We start from the raw sequence: 17775 nt of genomic DNA on the forward strand, positions 1-17775 counted from the left end.
GGATCCGAACCCTTGGCGGGAGCGCCACCGTGCTTCCCAAGCGGCGCACTGTAGCAGTGCGCCACCGGGCCGGCCCAATAACATCACCTTCTAACCAGCTGCACTAACCCGCCAGCCCAATGGCTGATTCTTAAAGGACGCAGATGGATTTGCTGGGTGATGTGAAACACACCTGGCTGAGGAAACAGCATGAATAGACGGCCCAGAGAGCTCGATCTGTTTGAGGAAGCAAAAGACCTTCAGGGTGCCTGTGATATCAATTTTGAGAGTTTGGAAGGGGAAGTAAGAATTGAAACCAGAGTGTAACAGGCAGAAGCCGGGTTGTGGTTATTCAGTGCTTAGGGGGTTGGACTTTCTCAGAGGGTAACGGGAGAGCCATGGAAGGTTTAAGCCAGAGAGTGAAATATGAATGGTTCTTTAGAAAGTCATCTCACAAGGGAGGTATCCTACCTTTGTGGGGTGACTTTGGAAAGCAATGTGACATCACCTAACATAGTCAAAATGTATATTCTCTGGAGCCATATAGTTCCACTCCTGGATATCCACCTAAAACTTAGCTCATGTGTTCCAGGAGACACACATGAGAATGTTCAGAGCTGCCTTATTTATTGTAGTGAAAAATGGGAGACTGTCACAAAGTCCCTCAGCAAGAGAATGCAAAAGTAAACTGTGGGATGACTGAACACTGGAATACTATGCAGCCAATAAAAAGGAATTTAACCAAAGTTACACATATCATCCTGTATGAAACTTTAAAACCTATTGTAGCATGAAAAAGCATATTGCAGATGGATACCTACAGTATAATACCACACATTTACAGTTGATAACATTCAAGACTAGATCATAGAGGATATTTCAATGAGAAACACTAGTTTAGGAGTATGGTTACCTCTTTGCAGAAGAAAGAAAAAGGATGTAGGCAAGGGCTTCAATTGCACTTGTCAAGTTTTATTTATCTGGTGGCTGGTGTGTAGGTGATCATAAATTATTTTGAAGGAACTATTTTAGGAAAAAGATTTTTTTGAGGCCGGCCCATGGCTCACTTGGTAGAGTGCGGTGCTGATAACACCAAGGCCACGGGTTCGGATCCTATATAGGGATGGCCGGTTTGCTCACTGGCTGAGCGTGGTGCTGACAACACCAAGCCAAGGGTTGAGATCCCCTTACCGGTCATCTTTTTAAAAAAAAAAAAATAAAAAAATAAATAAGAAGAAGCAGAACATGTTTGAGTAACTAAACAAAATAAGGGTGCTAGAGCACAGAAATCAAGAAAGATCATGGAGCAGGGTGTGGCTGGAGAAACAGCAAGACCAGAATAAAAGGGACTTTACAGGCCATATTTGGGTTTTTGCCCTCTAGCATGAGAATAATGGGAAACTGCTGACGATTTTTTTTTTTTTTTTAAAGATGACCGGTAAGGGGATCTCAACCCTTGGCTTGGTGTTGTCAGCACCACGCTCAGCCAGTGAGCAAACCGGCCATCCCTATATTGGGCAGAAGAGGGACAGGTTTGGGGACCATGGATGAGATATTTTTGGAACAAGGCACATCTAAAGGGGCCTGTGATGTCTATGGAGAGACCATGGGAGGTGGGTGGATATTGGGGGTGTTTGGGGGGCTGGAGTTTAGGGAGATAACTGCTGGAGTTTAGCCAACAGTTTGTGGAGTTGTATTAGTCAGTCTAGGGTAGGTTTTGCTGCAGTAACAAGCAATTCCCCAAATCTTACTAACTTAAGACAATTGAGGTTTACCTAAAATTGAATTTAGGTCGGATGGTTCACCTTAATCTTATAGCTTTGCAACTTTGCACAAGGAGCCTCTGACATCCCTGGGACAGGGAAAATGGCAAGAAGTTTTATCTCCAGGCTCAGAAACAGTGCTCATTGCTTCTGCCCACATCCCATTGGCCAGAAACCAGTCCAGTGGCCTCCATCCTAGCTGCAAGGGATGCTGGGAAATGTAGTCCTCCTGTGAGGCTGCAGCATGGTTAACATATTGCATTGTCCTCTGCCTACAAGCAATGTGAGACTGCCGCTGTATGCAGGGGAGGTGGCCCAGGGAGGGTGTGTGAAGGGCAACAGTGGGTCTGGGGGTCCTCAGGGCTGATGGCAGCAGAGGATGGGACTCCTGACATTCTTTCCTTCCTGGTCCAGGTATCACTCCACCCTGTGTCAATCTCTTTGCCCTCTTTGATGCCCAGGCCCAAGTGTGGCTGCCCCCAAACCACATCTTAGAGGTGTCTGGAGACCCAAGCCTGATGCTGTATTTCCGCATGAGGTGGGTGAAGGCCCATTGGAGGGCTTGTCCCCTTTTGTTCTGGAGCCGGTCTGAGTCTGTGCTAAGTCCCAGCTGCTCCCCCTCTCTTCCTGAAGGTTTTATTTCCGGAACTGGCATGGCATGAATCCTCAGGAGCCGGCTGTGTACCGCTGTGGACCCCCAGGGTCTGAGGCTTCCTCAGAACAGGCAGAGCATGGGGTGCAACTCCTGGACCCAGCTTCCTTTGAGTACCTCTTTGAGCAGGTATGAGCAGGGCTGGAGAGGCAGTACTATTTGTGGGGGACTTAGAGTCAGTTCAGGAGCCCCCACTTCCCTCCCAGTCCAATATAGTTAATAGGTTTTAACTTATTCCCTCTGGAATCTTTTGGCTTCCTGACCCAAAACAGTTTGGGTTGAATGGGAAAGAGTGCTGTGATTGATTAGTGATGTCTGGCACAGACACAGGATCGGACAGAGGAGACATGTATGTTGTGGATTTGGCCTTTTCAGAAAATTGTGGTCTCTCCCCTCCCCAGGGTAGCTAGAAGCAAGGAACTAGTGTTTTCTAGCTGGAGAGCAAACACATTTTCACGCCTCCCTCTCTGCTGATTCCCCATCCCTAGGGCAAGCATGAGTTTGTGAACGATGTGGCATCATTGTGGGAGCTATCAAGTGAAGAGGAGATCCACCACTTTAAGAATGAGAGCCTGGGCATGGCCTTTCTGCACCTCTGCCAACTTGCTCTCCGCCACAATGTCCCCCTGGAGCAGGTGGCCAAGGAGACCAGGTATCTGGGAATGGGGTCAGGACACTGTGTAGGTGGGAGGGAAATAGAGTTTGCATATTGCCATGTTTTCATTCATTCAACACATTTATTGAGCATCTATTGCATGCTGGCACCAGTTTTAGGTGTCGAGGACACAACAGTGAATGAGGCAGACAAAACTCCCCACCCTCTTGGAGCTCACATCTCTTGAAGGAGTCAGGCAGTAAACAAATATGAAAGGGAAATGTACAATATTTTAGATGGTGTTAAGTGCAATGAGGAAAAATTAAGCAGAAAAGGGAGATAGGGAGTATCAGGGGGTGATGGGTTTACAATTTTAAATAGTCAGGGAATTCCTCACTGAGAAGGTGACATTCAAGCAAGGAGTTGAAGGAGGGAACCCATTCTATACAGAGGTAACAGCCAGTGCAAAGGTCCTGAAGCCAGATCATGAACCAAAGGCTCTTGTATCAAATAGGAAATAATGCTGTGATTGATTAGTGATGTCTGCCACAGACATAGGATCAGGAGAGGAGATCTGTGTCCTGTGTTTGTTGAGGAAGTTGGAAGAACTATGGCTGGAGCAGGGTGAGCCAGGGGGAGTGAGAAGAGGTTGGAGCAGGGAGGTGGGGACATGGCAGATCCTCAGAGCCCACTGACCTTGAGAACTCACTAGAATTCAAGGGGAGGAAGGAGGCAGGAGTCTGGGGAGCCAACTCTGCTCACCACCACCACCAGAGCCATGGTGGATCACTGCATTGCAGTGACGGCTGGGGCAATCAGAGCGCCCTGCTTGGGGGAGGCAGCACAAGAGTTGGGTCTTTCAGGACTGGCCATTCTTCTCAAAGTACATATCTGCCAATCCCTATCATTTTATCACTCTGAAAGACTGGAACTGTGACAGCAAAGCCAAGGGCCCTGGGGAGCCCAGAGAAGGCACCCTATCCAGACTGGAGATCAGAGAGTGCTTCTCAGGGGAGGTGACTGCTCTGATGACACCTGAAATTGAGGTGACTTTACCCAGTTGCAGACTACACTGGCAACACATTCTAGGCAGAGGGAACAGCATATACAAAGGCCCAGAGACAGAGGTGGCAAAAACCTGTTTCCAGGGAGACCTAATGCAGAATGTGGTCACAGGTGCAGGAGTCAGTCAGCCACTTGTCAGGGAGCCTTTTTCCTGAGGGCACTGGGGAGATCTGGAAAGCTTGGAAGTGGGGGCAGGAGGTAGCTAGAACTTTGAGCTTTAGGATCCCTCTGGTCAAGGGATAGGGGAGAGAGGCTTGGGAAGTAGAGACCAAAGTGCAGAAACCTGCAGTCTAGGTCCGCCATACTGGTGGTCAGGTGCAGGCTGGTGATGGAAAGAAGGGGACAGATTTGGAAGAATGAGGGGGTGGGACTTGGGGAGGAGCAGTGGGGCTTTCCAGAGCTGGGCTCTTTAGTGGTCATCTTAAAATTCATGATACAAACAGCAGCGACTTCTCCCATCATCATAACACCTGACATTCACAAGGTCCGTATTGAGGACCCATGAGTAGTCCAAGCACATTGCAGGTAAGAATTCACTTAACTCTCTCTTTGGTCAGCCTTACAGGTGGCTGCTATTTGTCCCCGTTTCACAGATGAAGCTTTTTTTTTTTTTTCCTTTTTGTCTTTTTTCGTGTCCGGCAACAGATCGCAACCCTCGGTGCTGCACCCGCACCTCGCTCAGCCAGTGAGCGGGAACCGGTCTATATGTGGGATCCGAACCCTCGGCGGGAGTGCCGCCGCACTCCCAAGCGGCGCACTGTAGCAGTGCGCCACCGGGCTGGCCCTCACAGATGAAGCTTTAAGGAAACAGCCCTTTAAAGCTTAAGGAAGTTGCCTGAGAAGATTTCAGCCCATAGTCTCCTCCAGAGGTCCCAGATCCCCATACCACCTGCTTCCCTGGGATGGCCCTTTATCATATCTTAATTTCTACCTTCACGACAGGGTGCCTTTTTCTTTTCTTTTGGTGTCTGGCCAGTGTGGGGATCCAAACCCTTGACCTCGGTGTCACATACCATGCTCTAACCAACTAAGCTAACCGGCCAGCCCAGGGTGCCTATTTTCTAGATGAAGCCACTGAGGCTCAGAGAGGTTAAGCCACTTGCCCCATGTCACCCAGCCAGGTGGTGGGTGTCCCCCAGGCCCCTGACCGGCTCCTCCACATGGTTCCCACAGCTTCAAGGACTGCATCCCGCGCTCCTTCCGACAGCAGATCCAGCAGCATAACGCGCTGACGCGGCTGCGCCTGCAGAATGTCTTCCGCAGGTTCCTGCGGGCCTTCCAGCCGGGCTGCCTCTCCCAGCAGGTCGTCATGGTCAAGTACCTGGCCACACTGGAGCGGCTGGCACCCCGCTTCTGCGCAGAGCGTGTGCCTGTGTGCCACCTGGAGCTGCGGGCCCAGGCCGAGGGGGAGCCCTGCTACATCCGGGACAGTGGGCAGGCCCCTCCAGCCCCCAGCCCCGAGGCTGCTGTGGGCCCCTCCACCCACGAGGTGCTAGTGACAGGCACTGGTGGCATTCAGTGGCGGGCAGTGAAGGCAGAGGTGAGCAGGATGCTTCTGCCACTGTGGGGGTCCAGGTAGCACTGGGGCGGGGCTGTCTTCTTATCCTTGGCCTTGGGCTCCTGAGGGTGGCTGTGGTTTCCCCACATGGCTCCGGGGGTGTCTGTCCCCTGGGGTCTGTTTCTTGGAGAGTTTTCTCTGTCTACCCCTTGGGGACCTGATTTCTGGAGTCTGCCCCTTTGGAGAATCCTTTTATCTGTCATTGGGGGACTTGGCATCAGGGGTTGAGTGAGCCAGAATTCTCCCTGCCCTCCCTGAGGTTCTGGTTTCTGACATGCGTATCTCGTGGGTGGGGGTCCCATTCCACCTGTAACACTGGGACTTCTGGGGGGGGCTACCTGAGGAGGTGCCTGGCCCCTCTGGCCCCCATCTCTGCCTTGGGAGAATGTGCAACAGGGATAAACACACGTTGTCCTGCTCCATCCTCTGCCACGCTTGCTCTACCTGAGGAGGTGCCTGGCCCCTCTGGCCCCCATCTCTGCCCTGGGAGAATGTGCAACAGGGATAAACACACGTTGTCCTGCTCCATCCTCTGCCACGCTTGCTGGGGTTTCCAGGGTTCCAGTGCTGGCAGCGGCACCAGCAGGAGTCCTCAAGCCACCCTATCTGGGAAGAAAGCCAAGGCACATGAGGCAAGCGACCAGCCAGCGGACAGGCCACAGGAGCCGCCATGGGCCTACTTCTGTGACTTCCAGGACATCACCCACATGGTGCTGAAAGAGTGCCACGTCAGCGTCCACCGGCAGGACAACAAGTGCCTGGTGGGGCCTGGGGCTGGGGGCCGGGCAAGGGGGGTGGGCAGTGCTGGCCTGTGATGCCTGCTTGACACATGTCCTGCTGGCCCACAGGAGCTGAGCCTGCCCTCCCGGGCTACAGCCCTGTCCTTCGTGGCGCTGGTGGATGGCTATTTCCGCCTGACGGCTGACTCCAGCCACTACCTGTGCCACGAGGTGGCCCCCCCGCGGCTGGTGATGAGCATCCAGGAGGGTATCCACGGGCCCCTGCTGTGAGTGGGGGCTGGGGGACAGGGACGGCCGCCACTGTGGCTGCCAGTGAGACTGAGCTCCAGGGACCAGGGGTGTGTACGTGCATGTGTGTGTGTGTGTCTTAGCGTGTGCGTGCATCTGCATCAGTATGTGCTTATGTTAGTGCCTGTGTGCGTACGTGTGTGTGTGTGAGTGCGTGCAAACGTGTGCACCCACGTCTTCAGGTTAGTGTGTGCATACACGTTTGCCCGTGTGTGTGTGTGTGTGTGTGTGTGTGCGCGAGCACACACGTGCACGTGTGTATGCATGGGAGCATGCACACACACCAGGAGACTTCAAAAAGTTCATGGGAAGGTTGGTGTAATTTGAGAGCTGCCCATGCCATCATAAGAGTGCTGTGTTTGACCCGTCATCATGTATGTCTGGAGGTATAACTGCCCATTTGTCATGAGGCTGTGTCACTGTTCTAGTGACTGTTTGAGATTGTCCTCGTGCGGAACGGGTGATTTTTGTGGGACTGTGTTGCAGCAGCAGCAGTGGCCACTTGGGCACACTGGGTCCTTCCACCTCTTCAGGTGTGTGTCTGTGCTGCTGATTTGTGGGTCACCATCTGAACAATTCTGGTTGTAACTTCTGGGGCTAAGAATGTGATGTTTGTACCTCTGTGGTCACCAAGTGCAGACGTGTGTGTGGCTGTCCTGCATGCTGCCAGGTCATGATTTGTGACTGTCTGCTTCTCTGGTCACTGGCCCTGTATCTGGCTGTCCCTTATCCTACCTGTGACACTGGGACTCTGTACCTGGGAGTGTCTCCAGAGGTGTGACCTCTCATAGCCTCATCTCTACACCAGGGGAGGGTGAAGTGGCTATCGTCATGAGGCTTGTGGCTGCCATGTGGCTAGGTGTGCCACCACCGGGACAGGTGTCTGCAGGCCATGTCTGTGTGGCAGCCACTGCGTGTGCAGCTGCTGGGCCTGTATGACTGTGACACTTCGTAGTGTTGGTTTGCGCTTGTGATGTTTTTCACCTCTGGGTGTGGGACGTCAAGGCCTCCATGTCCCCATGTTACACTGGTAATTATCAGCACCACACTGTAACCAACCAAGGAACCAGCTAGCCCCAACACTGGGTAATTAAATGTACATATGATCATTGTCCTTTGGGTGTGTGACAGACTGTCTATCTTGTGTCACCCTGTGAGGGGCTATTGGCTGGGTATGTACCAGTATTTGATGGCTATTTTATGTCTCAGTGTGTGTCCCCTAGTCAGCAGCTGTGTCTGATGTTGTTATACACAAGTGCGTGCTTGTGTTTCCATGTGAGTGGCCGTGTGTGTGTGTGTCCAGACTCAGTGTCACCATGTGAGCAGCCGTGTCTGACAGCTGCATGTGTGCCCCACTGGGCAGGTCTTGTGTGTCATTGTTGCCAGACTTGGGTCCAGCAGTGGCCCTAGCTGGCCTGATAGAGCCCCTTGTCCCCCCCACCCCCAGGGAGCCATTTGTGCGGGCCAAGCTGCAGCTGGAGGAGGGTCTCTTTCTCATCCACTGGAGCACCAGCCACCTCTACCGCCTCATCCTCACGGTGGCCCAGCGTGATCAGGTGGGCCCAGGGTGGGGGTCCCAGGCTGGGGTTGGGCATGCTCCTTCTGGACCCCCGTTCATCGCCCACCCGTGTCCCCCACCCCAGGCCCCCAGCGCATGCAGCTGGCGCCTGCGCAAGTTCCCCATCACGCAGCAGGCGGGGGCCTTCGTGCTGGAGGGCTGGGGCCGGGCCTTTGCCAGCGTGCACGAGCTGCGGGCCGCCTTGCAGGGCTGCTCCCTGCGGGCCGGGGACGACTGCTTCTCCCTGCGCCGCTGCTGCCTGCCACGGCCAGGAGGTACAAGGCCAGGGGCCACACGGTGGGGGTGGCATCTGTCCCCCATGCCAGCCCTCAGTGATTTGGCTCCTGCCCCCAGAGATCTCCAACCTCATTGTCATGCGGGGGCCTCGGGCCAGCACCAGGCCACTGAACCTCAACCAGCTCAGCTTCCACCGCATCCGCCAGGAGGAGATCACCCAGGTGAGTGGGGGGGGGAGGTGCAGGGCCACTAGGGACATGGGGCTGGGGCTCTAGGGAGGTCAGCTGCCAGCGGTGTTCGGTACAATGTCCCCGCAGCTGTCCCACCTGGGCCAAGGCACACGGACCAATGTGTACAAGGGCCTCCTGCGAGTGGGAGGCCCCCAGGAAGGCAAAGTGGATGGTGAGGAAGCTGACAGAAGCCTTGGCCAGGACCTGAGAGTGGTGCTCAAAGTGCTGGACTCCAGTCACCACAACATCGCCCTGGTGAGTGAGCACATCGACTTCCAGGCATGGCTGCGGGGGTGGGGGCAAGGGTGGGGTCTGAGGGGTCGGGTTTGCAGCCCCCTGACCTGCCTGGTCCCCACAGGCCTTCTATGAGACAGCCAGCCTCATGAGCCAGGTCTCCCACGTGCACCTGGCCTTTGTGCATGGCGTCTGCGTGCGCGGCTCTGACAGTGAGTGGGCCCCGCTCCACCCACCCCCATTTGCAGGCCGATACCCACTCCCTGGGTTGTACCCTGACCCTCGACCTACAGACTCCTGACTATCCCCCCCATGACTACTCGACTCTCATCTGTGCCCTGACCTGAACTATACCTTGACCTTCAACCTATATCCCAATTCCTGAATATAAACGAATCCTCAGCTTACATCCCAGCCCCTGACTACACCTTGACCTTCCCCTACACCCTGACCCTTGAATTACACTCTGATTCCCACTACATCCCAATCTCCATTTACCAACCAACACACATCTTCCACAACCCAGCCCCCATCCACCCTCAGACCCCATCGGCACTATGGCCCCAGGCAGACCCTGGTCCTGTTGTCTCGATCCTCCCAAACCTCAGCCCCTATGCATCCAACCCTGCTTTGAGCCTCCACCACCTCTACCCCTACTCTGTGGCGACCTCAAAACTCCTCATACAGGAACACCCTGGACCCACCAGCACCTCCGTTCCATATGTGTATGCATCTCTCCTGCTGTCCCACAATGCTGGTCTGCTCCCCAGCCCTGCAACCCCCAGACCCCCTAACTCCAACTATTCTGGCATCTTTTCTTTTTCTTTTTTTGGCATCTGGCCAGTATGGGGATCTGAACCCTTGACCTTGGTGTTATTAACTTTGTGCTCTCACCAACTGTGCTAACCGGCCAGCCCAACTCTATTATCCTAACATCGCTCATACCCCAAACTCAAGCTCCACACCTCCACTCGTCTACACCCATCCCCGGTTCTCCACTTTCTGTGATCACCTTTGTCAATTGACCTTTAGCCTCATCTGTGCCCCGCCTGGGTCCATGCGCCACCAGCTGCTTCTGCCTCACCCTGCACCCCCCTTACCCTGTGCCCTGTCCCACATTTCTCCTCTCCCTAAACTCACTCCCAGACCAGACCAAACCCCACCTATGACACCTTCCCCACGTCCAGCCCCCCAGCCCCCTGGCCCCCTAGAGGGTGGAAGGTGGGCAGGCGGCCCCTGGAGAGGCTGGGTCTTTGCAGACATCATGGTGACGGAGTATGTGGAACATGGGCCCCTGGACGTGTGGCTGCGGCGACAGCGGGGCCATTTGCCTATGGCCTGGAAGGTGACAGTGGCCCAGCAGCTGGCCAGTGCCCTCAGCTACCTGGTACGTGGCCTGTAGGTGGGGCTGGATTCAATGAGGGAGGGCCAGAGTGGCCTTAGCTTTGGGGTGGGAGACCTTGACACATCACGCAGAGGTCTATGAACCTCTGCTCTTACACCGTAACTGCTCCGCCTGGGGTCCAAGGCCCTCGTGCTTGCCCTTGGCCTCCTCTGACACTCTCTTGCCGTTCATCCCCCAACCCCTCCTGGTCCAGTCACTGAAGCTTCCAGAGCTAGCCCCTTCAGCTACCCATCCCATGTTTACTGAGCACCTCTGTGTGCGAGGCCCTGTCCTAGACCCTGGAGACTCAACAGAGAACAAAACAGACAAATGCATGTCGTCAGGGAACTGGCATTTTAGTTGGGAGGGACAAACAAGGAACAAAAATTAAGTACAAGACAATATATTTCAAAGCAGTAAGAACTATGGGAAAAAAGCAGGGTGGAGATAAGGGGTTGCTACAGTTTGGGGAAGAGGTGAAGTTTTAAACGGGTGGGGCTGCGGACAGCCTCACTGAAGAAGGTAAGTGAAGGAGGGAGGTATGAGGGCGTCTGGGAAGAACATTCCAGACAGAGGGAACAGCCTGTGCAAAGGCCTTCGGGAAGCAACATGCCTGGCATGCATTTGAGGACAGCATTGGGGTCCTCTGGCCTTTTGTCCCATGCCAAGAGCCTTGGCTACCAGCTCTTGGAGAAAGGAAGGACCCACTCAGCTCCCAGTGCTGCCTGGTCATGCCAACAGTATTTTGGTATCCCAATATTGGCCATGATCGTCTTCTTCACATTGGCTGTCCCTCTGAGGGCCCTATGGGAAGGGGGTGTGGGGATGGGCTCTATGCCCCTCCCCAGTGGCCACTCCCCCTCTCTTCCCCACCCCACTGCACCCCAGGAGGACAAGAACTTGGTTCATGGTAACGTGTGTGGCCGGAACATCCTGCTGGCGCGGCTGGGGCAGGCTGAGGGCACTAGCCCCTTCATCAAGCTGAGTGACCCGGGCGTGGGCCTGGGTGCCCTCTCCAGGGAGGGTGAGTACCTGAGCAGGGCTGGGCATGGGGCAAGGGGGCCTCCTGTACTCCTCCCACCCTTGGTGACCTCTGATCTTGGCCCCCAGAGCGAGTGGAGCGGATCCCCTGGATAGCCCCTGAGTGCCTGCCCAGCGGGGCCAACAGCCTGAGCACGGCCGCTGACAAGTGGGGCTTTGGTGCCACCCTCCTGGAGATCTGCTTTAATGGGGAGGTCCCCCTGCAGGGCCACAGCCCCTCCCAGGTATGTCCAGGGATCTCCTGAGTCCTCCCCACTAAGGGCCTCTACCTCGGAGGAGCCTAGGGGCAGATTCATAGTCCAAAGTTGCCTTCCTTCTGCGGGGTGGCCTCACATCCACTGCTTCATCTTTCTGGACCTCCATTAGGTTGTCTGTCACTTGGGGTTAATCATAGTTCCAACCTTCCAAGGTCCTTGTGGAAATCTGTAGTGTCTGCTGCACAGAAAGCAAGTAAGGGACATGCTTCAGTTTTAGGCAGAGCAACCAGGGCTGTGATGGGAGGGGGTGTCCAGAGGTCACTCCTGACCCAGCTGAGGGGTTGGGCAAGGCTTCTCAGAGGAGGTTTTATCTCAGTGCAGGATTATGCCAGTGAGCCAGGCTAGGAAGGGCAGCCTAGGCAGAGAGCAAAGCCTGTGCAAAGGCCCAAAGGCTTTGGTGCATTCAGGAGCTGCAGTCTACAGGAGTTCCCTGGAGGTGGAGAGATGAGGGGCAGAGAGCAGAGGTGGTGGAAGCCAGGGCAGGAAGGACTGAGTGACATGCTGCAGCTCGGCAGAGTCAGCTGGACCTGGGCCCAGCCCTGGCTCTGTGGCCATGTGCAGGTCCTTTATGCTTTGCCCAACCTCTGTTGTCTCATCTGTGAAATGGGTATGACAAGAGCAGGCATTTGGCTGGTCCAGCCCTCCTGCTCAGGGAGCTTGACTCTGCCTAACAGGGTAGGGGTTAGGGTATGCTGACTCCTATGGGTCCCCTCCTCCACAGAAAGAGCGTTTCTACCAGAAGCAGCACCAGCTGCCCGAGCCCTCATGTCCAGAGCTGGCCACGCTCACCAGCCAGTGCTTGACCTATGACCCCATCCAGCGGCCATCATTCCGCACTATTCTTCGCGACCTCACTCAGCTGCAGCCCCACAGTGAGCCCCATCCCAGTGCTGGGACCCTGGGGAAGGGGCCCGGGGCTGGGATCCCTGCTGATGCGGCACGGTGCACGCAAGGTCTCTGTGTGGTGGCTCAGGGTGTGTGCAGGTTCTAATTCACTTAAGGGCGCCTGGCTGCACCGAGCTCTCCTTAACATTTTGCTTGGGGACAGGCGCAACTTCTTTGAACGAATTAGACCCTCGCAGTTTTTTTCTTTTCTTTCTTAAAATGTTTGTGTCCTCCACCCCATCTCAGAACATGCTAGGTGTTAGTTTTGATGCAGCAGACTCTGCATTTTGGATAGGAAGTGGAATTTTCCAGCTGTTGCCAAAAAAAAAGTCCCCTTACGGGCCGGCCCGTGGCTCACTCGGTAGAGTGCGGTGCTGATAACACCAAGGCCCCGGGTTCGGATCCTATATAGGGATGGCCGGTTTGCTCACTGGCTGAGCGTGGTGTTGACAACACCAAGTCAAGGGTTGAGATCCCCTTACCGGTCATCTTTTAAAAAAAAAAGTCCCCTTACCTCTGGGATAGGATGCAGGGGAAGCAGGGGCCCGCTTTGTGACCCCCAAGTGTGAACCTGCTGGGGAGGGGACCGGGGTCAGGCCTCACCCACTGTGGTTCTTCCAGAACTCGTTGATGTCTTGGCCGTGAACCCGAACTCACCGGCGTCAGACTCCAAGGTTTTCCACAAGCGCTATTTGAAAAAGATCCGGGATCTGGGCGAGGTGAGGGCGGGGCGTGGGCTGCTAGAATAGCCCACCTGGTGGGGGATGGGTTTGGGGATTAAGGAAAAGTGTGTGGTCTGGCCTAGAAGACCCTCTGCTTTGAGAGAGGCCCTGGGGAATTAGAAGGGGGCCTAGGCCCCAAGAAGACCCATCAACACTGCATAGGTGTTGCCTAGGGCTTTTCAGACGGATCTGCCCGGAGGTGCGTCTGAGAACTCGAGGGTAGGGCTGACCCTCCGCCCGCTCTGGCCAGGGTCACTTCGGCAAAGTCAGTTTGTACTGCTACGACCCGACCAATGACGGCACTGGCGAGATGGTGGCCGTGAAAGCCCTCAAGGCGGGCAGCGGCCCCCAGCTCTGCTACGGCTGGAGGCGGGAGATCGATATCCTGCGCACGCTCGACCACGAGCACATCGTCAAGTACAAGGGCTGCTGCGAGGACCAAGGTGGGCGGGGCGGGGCCTAGAGGCATGGGGGCGGGGTTAGAGTGTGGGCGTGGCTTGGGGCGGGGCCAGCCTGCCTGACCAATCAGAGCCTCTCAACCCCAGACTGGAGGACGCGGTTGGTAAACCCCAGGGCTGGTGGGCCCAGCTGCCTCCTCCCCGCCAGGGGGCGCTGTCTGCTGGGGCCAGGCTGGACTGGAGCCACCCACAGCTCCCTCGCTTGGGGAGGGGGTTCAGGATAGGGTGCGCGGGTCTTGGCCTTCCCTCCCCACCTTGGAGGAGTCTCTGCAGAGCTCCGGGTGGGTGGCCCCCGGCCCCTCCCTCTACCGCCCCCCTGGGCCACCCTTCTTCTCCGCAGGCGAGAAATCGGTGCAGCTGGTCATGGAGTACGTGCCCCTGGGCAGCCTCCGAGACTACCTTCCCCGGCACAGCGTCGGACTGGCCCAGCTGCTACTTTTCGCCCAGCAGATCTGCGAGGTGGGCTAGGCCCGCGCCTGCTTCCAGAACCTGCTCTCCCTAGCCTGCCCTGAGTGATCCCATCCCAGCAGCTCACCCGCCCCGCTCTTACCCATTTGGCAACAGGCTCTGCTCCTTTTGCTTGACCCCGCCTGCTATCCTGCCCGCTATTGTGGCTGGGTCCCCGCAGGCCTGACCTGCCTGTCTAGAAGCCGTCCTGGTCACTGCTCCTCAGGCCCTGCCAAGACCTCTGCTCCTGATCTTGACTTGCCCTGCCCCGCCCCCAGGGCATGGCCTATCTACACGCTCAGCACTACATCCACCGAGACCTAGCTGCGCGCAACGTGCTGCTGGACAACGACAGGCTGGTCAAGATCGGGGACTTTGGCCTAGCCAAGGCTGTGCCCGAAGGCCACGAGTACTACTGCGTGCGCGAGGATGGGGACAGCCCCGTATTCTGGTGACCAGGCGTGGTGCAGTCTGAGGGGGGTGCCAGGGTCACTTGGGGCAGGCTGGGTGGAGACCGATACTGAGTCTCAGTTGACAGGGCCTGGTCCCAGTGAAACTAGGCAGGGCCTAGAGGTGTAAAGGGCAGGGCCAGCCTGGCCAATTAGAACCTCACCCTTCTTTAAGGAAGGGTTCCAACTGGGGCCAGAGATGTCCTTCAGTCCCAGGTGAAGGATGCAGCCTAGTCTGACACCCCCCCAACCCTGAGTCCAGTCCGCAAGCCAGAGTGTCGCCTCCCCCCAGGTATGCCCCAGAATGCCTGAAGGAGTGTAAGTTCTACTACGCATCTGACGTCTGGTCTTTCGGGGTCACCCTGTATGAATTGCTGACGCACTGTGACTCCAGCCAGAGCCCCCCATCGGTAAGAGCCAGGCCTGTACCCCAAGCCAGAGTTTACCAGAGGAGTTAGAAAGGCATGCATTCAGATTGCAGCTCCCCAGGCTAGCAAAGCACTTAACCTCCCTGAGCCTCACAGTCCTGATCTGTAAAATGGGCCACGTACAGTGGCAGAGGCTTTGATTGTGACAGAAACCCCACTCAAATAGATGCAACAAAATAGGAACTGTTTATTCCACTATTTGCAAACTCCACGGGGGTGGGACAGGGGCACAGCTTGATGGGCTCTCAAATGTCATCAGGAATCCATTTTCTCCATCTCTAAGTTCTACTGTTTTCTGTGGTAGCCTCTTTCAAGCAGATCTCCCTCTGTTGTGATAACAGTGCCCCCCAGCCCTCCAGGCACCCATCCCCAAGGCTGAGGGGACCACGGGTCCTTCTCTTTCTAGCATATTTTGTGGCGACTTTCTCTCATTAGCCCAGCTAAGCTCATGTATCCGCCTGGTAGCCAATGACTGTGTAGTAGTCAGGAGCCACAGGGATTGGCCAGGTGTAGTCTGGGGGAGGAGCCAAGACTGTGTTGGGAGATTATGTCCAAGGGCTATCAGGGTGCCTTTCTAGGAAGAAAAAAATTCTGGACAAGTAAAAACAAATTGCAATAAGAATTAGTAATAATAGCAAACACCCACTCACTTACTCTATGAATATTTGTTTATCCAACTTCCGCAGTGACATCAGGTGGTAAATGTTATCACCCCATTTTACAGATGAGAAAACTGAGGCCTAAAGAGGTGAAGTCATAAGTCCAAAGTGATACAGCTGAGAAGTGTAGAGGTGGGATTAGAATCCATGCAATCAAAGACTGGCTAGTTAGCTCACTTGGTTAGAGCATGGTGCTGATAACACCAAGGTTGGGGGTTTAAAGCCCCTTACCGGCCAGCTTCAACAAAAACAACAAAAAAGGGCCAGCCCGTAGCTCACTTGGGAGAGCGTGGTGCTGACAACACCAGGTCAAGGGTTAAGATCCCCTTACCGGTCATCTTTAAAAAAAAAAAAACAAAAAAAACTGCTGATGGGGTCTACCTCCACCCAGTCTTCACTGCCTCTTGAGAAGAGCTTTTCTTGTTTCTACCATAGAAATTCATCGAGCTCATAGGCCCCACCCAGGGGCAGATGACCATACCGAGACTCATTGAGCTGCTGGATCAAGGGGAGAGGCTGCCACAGCCTGACAAATGTCCCTATGAGGTGAGTCTCCTGCCCCCACCATCAAGCCATGGAGAGAGCAGCAACTACAGCCTGGGTTTTTCCTTCTTAGGTCTATCTTCTCATGAAGAACTGCTGGGAAACAGAGGCCTCGTTCCGCCCGACCTTCCAGAACCTCATACCCATCTTCAAGACAGTCCACGAGAAATACCAAGGCCAGGCTCCTTCGGTGTTTAGCGTGTGCTGAAGCACAATAGCTGTTCTGCTTAGGGGGATTGGACCAGGCAGCACCTACAGGGAGAGCCTCCTCTTCCCCTCCCCCCTGTGCCTTACTCCTGTGTGGAGACCCCACCTCTGTGAACTGACTTTCTTTCCATGGCCATGAGCCTGACCACGACCCTGAAGGAGTCAATATGGGCAGGGGGCTAATCAGACCCTTGAATCCCATCCTTTTGTCTTCCGCCAGCTCCCAAACTTGAAACCCACCATTCCCACTAGCTGGTAATAAATTCATCTTTCTTCTCCTGGAGGCTGTGGTCCTTGGAACCCATCTTCAGCAAGGTGGGTCAGCTGGGGTCTGCTCTCCTGGGGACTGCAGCTAGAGCGAGACACTGCAGAAGTAGCTGGATTCACCTACTAAACTGTCCTCACATCTAAACCACCAGCTAGACCACTGCCTGGCACACAGAAGGCTCTTAATGGCTACTTATTAAATGTACAGAGTATCTAGGGCTGGGGGGCATGCAACACATAGATAAAACTTAGCCAGTTTCACCTGTTCCTTTTTTTAAAAAAATTTTTGGTAGCTGGTTGGTACAGGGATCCAAACCCTGGACCTTGGTGTTGTAACACCACATTCTAACCAACTGAGCTAACCAGCCAGCCCTTACCCTTTCCTTCCTGTGTGACCTCAGGCAAATAGCTTCACCTCTCTGGGCTTTAGTTCTCAACCATGGAGAGGGTCTTGCTTGCTACCTCATAGGACAAATGTAAAGAGCTGACGAGGTGGTGCATGTAACATTCTTAGCAGCGAGACATGCAAGCAAGTGCTTAATAAACCTGCAATCTTTTTGTCTTCCTGATGTTTGCCAAAGTGTTTCTACTTCACAGATGTGACTTGAGGTAGATTATGGAGTCAGACACATTTGTGGAAGTCAGTTAAATAATTTCCTTCCCCATCAAAGCCTTCTAAAGACTACGTGTTGCAGTTCTCCTGATCAATTCCACACTATACTAATGACAATTGTTTTTAATATTTTTCAAAATTAAATGTTCTTTATAATTTAAAAATCTTTTGGGGGGGATAGGTAATAGTGACATGGTTCGAAATTCAAAAACATGTAAGAGTAGGCAGTGACATGTCTCTTTTTTTTTTTTTTTTTCCCTTTTTGTCTTTTTTACTGACCAGTAACGGGATCGCAACCCTCGGTGTCACGCCCGTACCGGGGACCGGCAACGGGATCGCAACCCTCAGTGTTGCGCCCGCACCGCACTCAGCCAGTGAGCGGGAACCGGTCTCCACATGGGATCCGAACCCTCGGCGGGAGTGCCACCGCGCTTCCCAAGCGGCGCACTATAGCAGTGCGCCACCGGGCCGGCCCCTCCTTATCAATATTCTTTTTTTTTTTTTTTTTTTTTTTTT

The 17775-nt window shown here is 54.5% G+C and overlaps 1 protein-coding gene across 1 annotated transcript in view; it reads left to right on the forward strand.

Moving 5' to 3' along the window:
• TYK2 (tyrosine kinase 2) overlaps positions 1 to 16662 on the forward strand; it is an 18622-nt gene extending 1960 nt beyond the window's left edge. Inside the window, exons 2-23 of the mRNA XM_008578010.1 lie at positions 2157 to 2280; positions 2376 to 2523; positions 2883 to 3046; positions 5228 to 5594; positions 6170 to 6373; positions 6461 to 6618; positions 8088 to 8196; positions 8284 to 8473; positions 8553 to 8656; positions 8753 to 8920; positions 9024 to 9111; positions 10159 to 10286; positions 11172 to 11307; positions 11394 to 11548; positions 12303 to 12453; positions 13088 to 13185; positions 13439 to 13631; positions 13987 to 14105; positions 14372 to 14544; positions 14835 to 14952; positions 16065 to 16175; positions 16246 to 16662. Coding sequence (XP_008576232.1) covers positions 2157 to 2280; positions 2376 to 2523; positions 2883 to 3046; positions 5228 to 5594; positions 6170 to 6373; positions 6461 to 6618; positions 8088 to 8196; positions 8284 to 8473; positions 8553 to 8656; positions 8753 to 8920; positions 9024 to 9111; positions 10159 to 10286; positions 11172 to 11307; positions 11394 to 11548; positions 12303 to 12453; positions 13088 to 13185; positions 13439 to 13631; positions 13987 to 14105; positions 14372 to 14544; positions 14835 to 14952; positions 16065 to 16175; positions 16246 to 16380 — 3341 coding nt within the window. The 3' untranslated portion in view covers positions 16381 to 16662. The remainder of the gene's footprint in view (positions 1 to 2156; positions 2281 to 2375; positions 2524 to 2882; positions 3047 to 5227; positions 5595 to 6169; positions 6374 to 6460; positions 6619 to 8087; positions 8197 to 8283; positions 8474 to 8552; positions 8657 to 8752; positions 8921 to 9023; positions 9112 to 10158; positions 10287 to 11171; positions 11308 to 11393; positions 11549 to 12302; positions 12454 to 13087; positions 13186 to 13438; positions 13632 to 13986; positions 14106 to 14371; positions 14545 to 14834; positions 14953 to 16064; positions 16176 to 16245) is intronic.
• Positions 16663 to 17775: the final 1113 nt, after the last annotated feature.

Source organism: Galeopterus variegatus, unplaced genomic scaffold (genome assembly GCF_000696425.1).
Source record: "Galeopterus variegatus unplaced genomic scaffold, G_variegatus-3.0.2 Scaffold1619, whole genome shotgun sequence".
In the NCBI taxonomy this organism is placed as follows: Eukaryota; Metazoa; Chordata; class Mammalia; order Dermoptera; family Cynocephalidae; genus Galeopterus; species Galeopterus variegatus.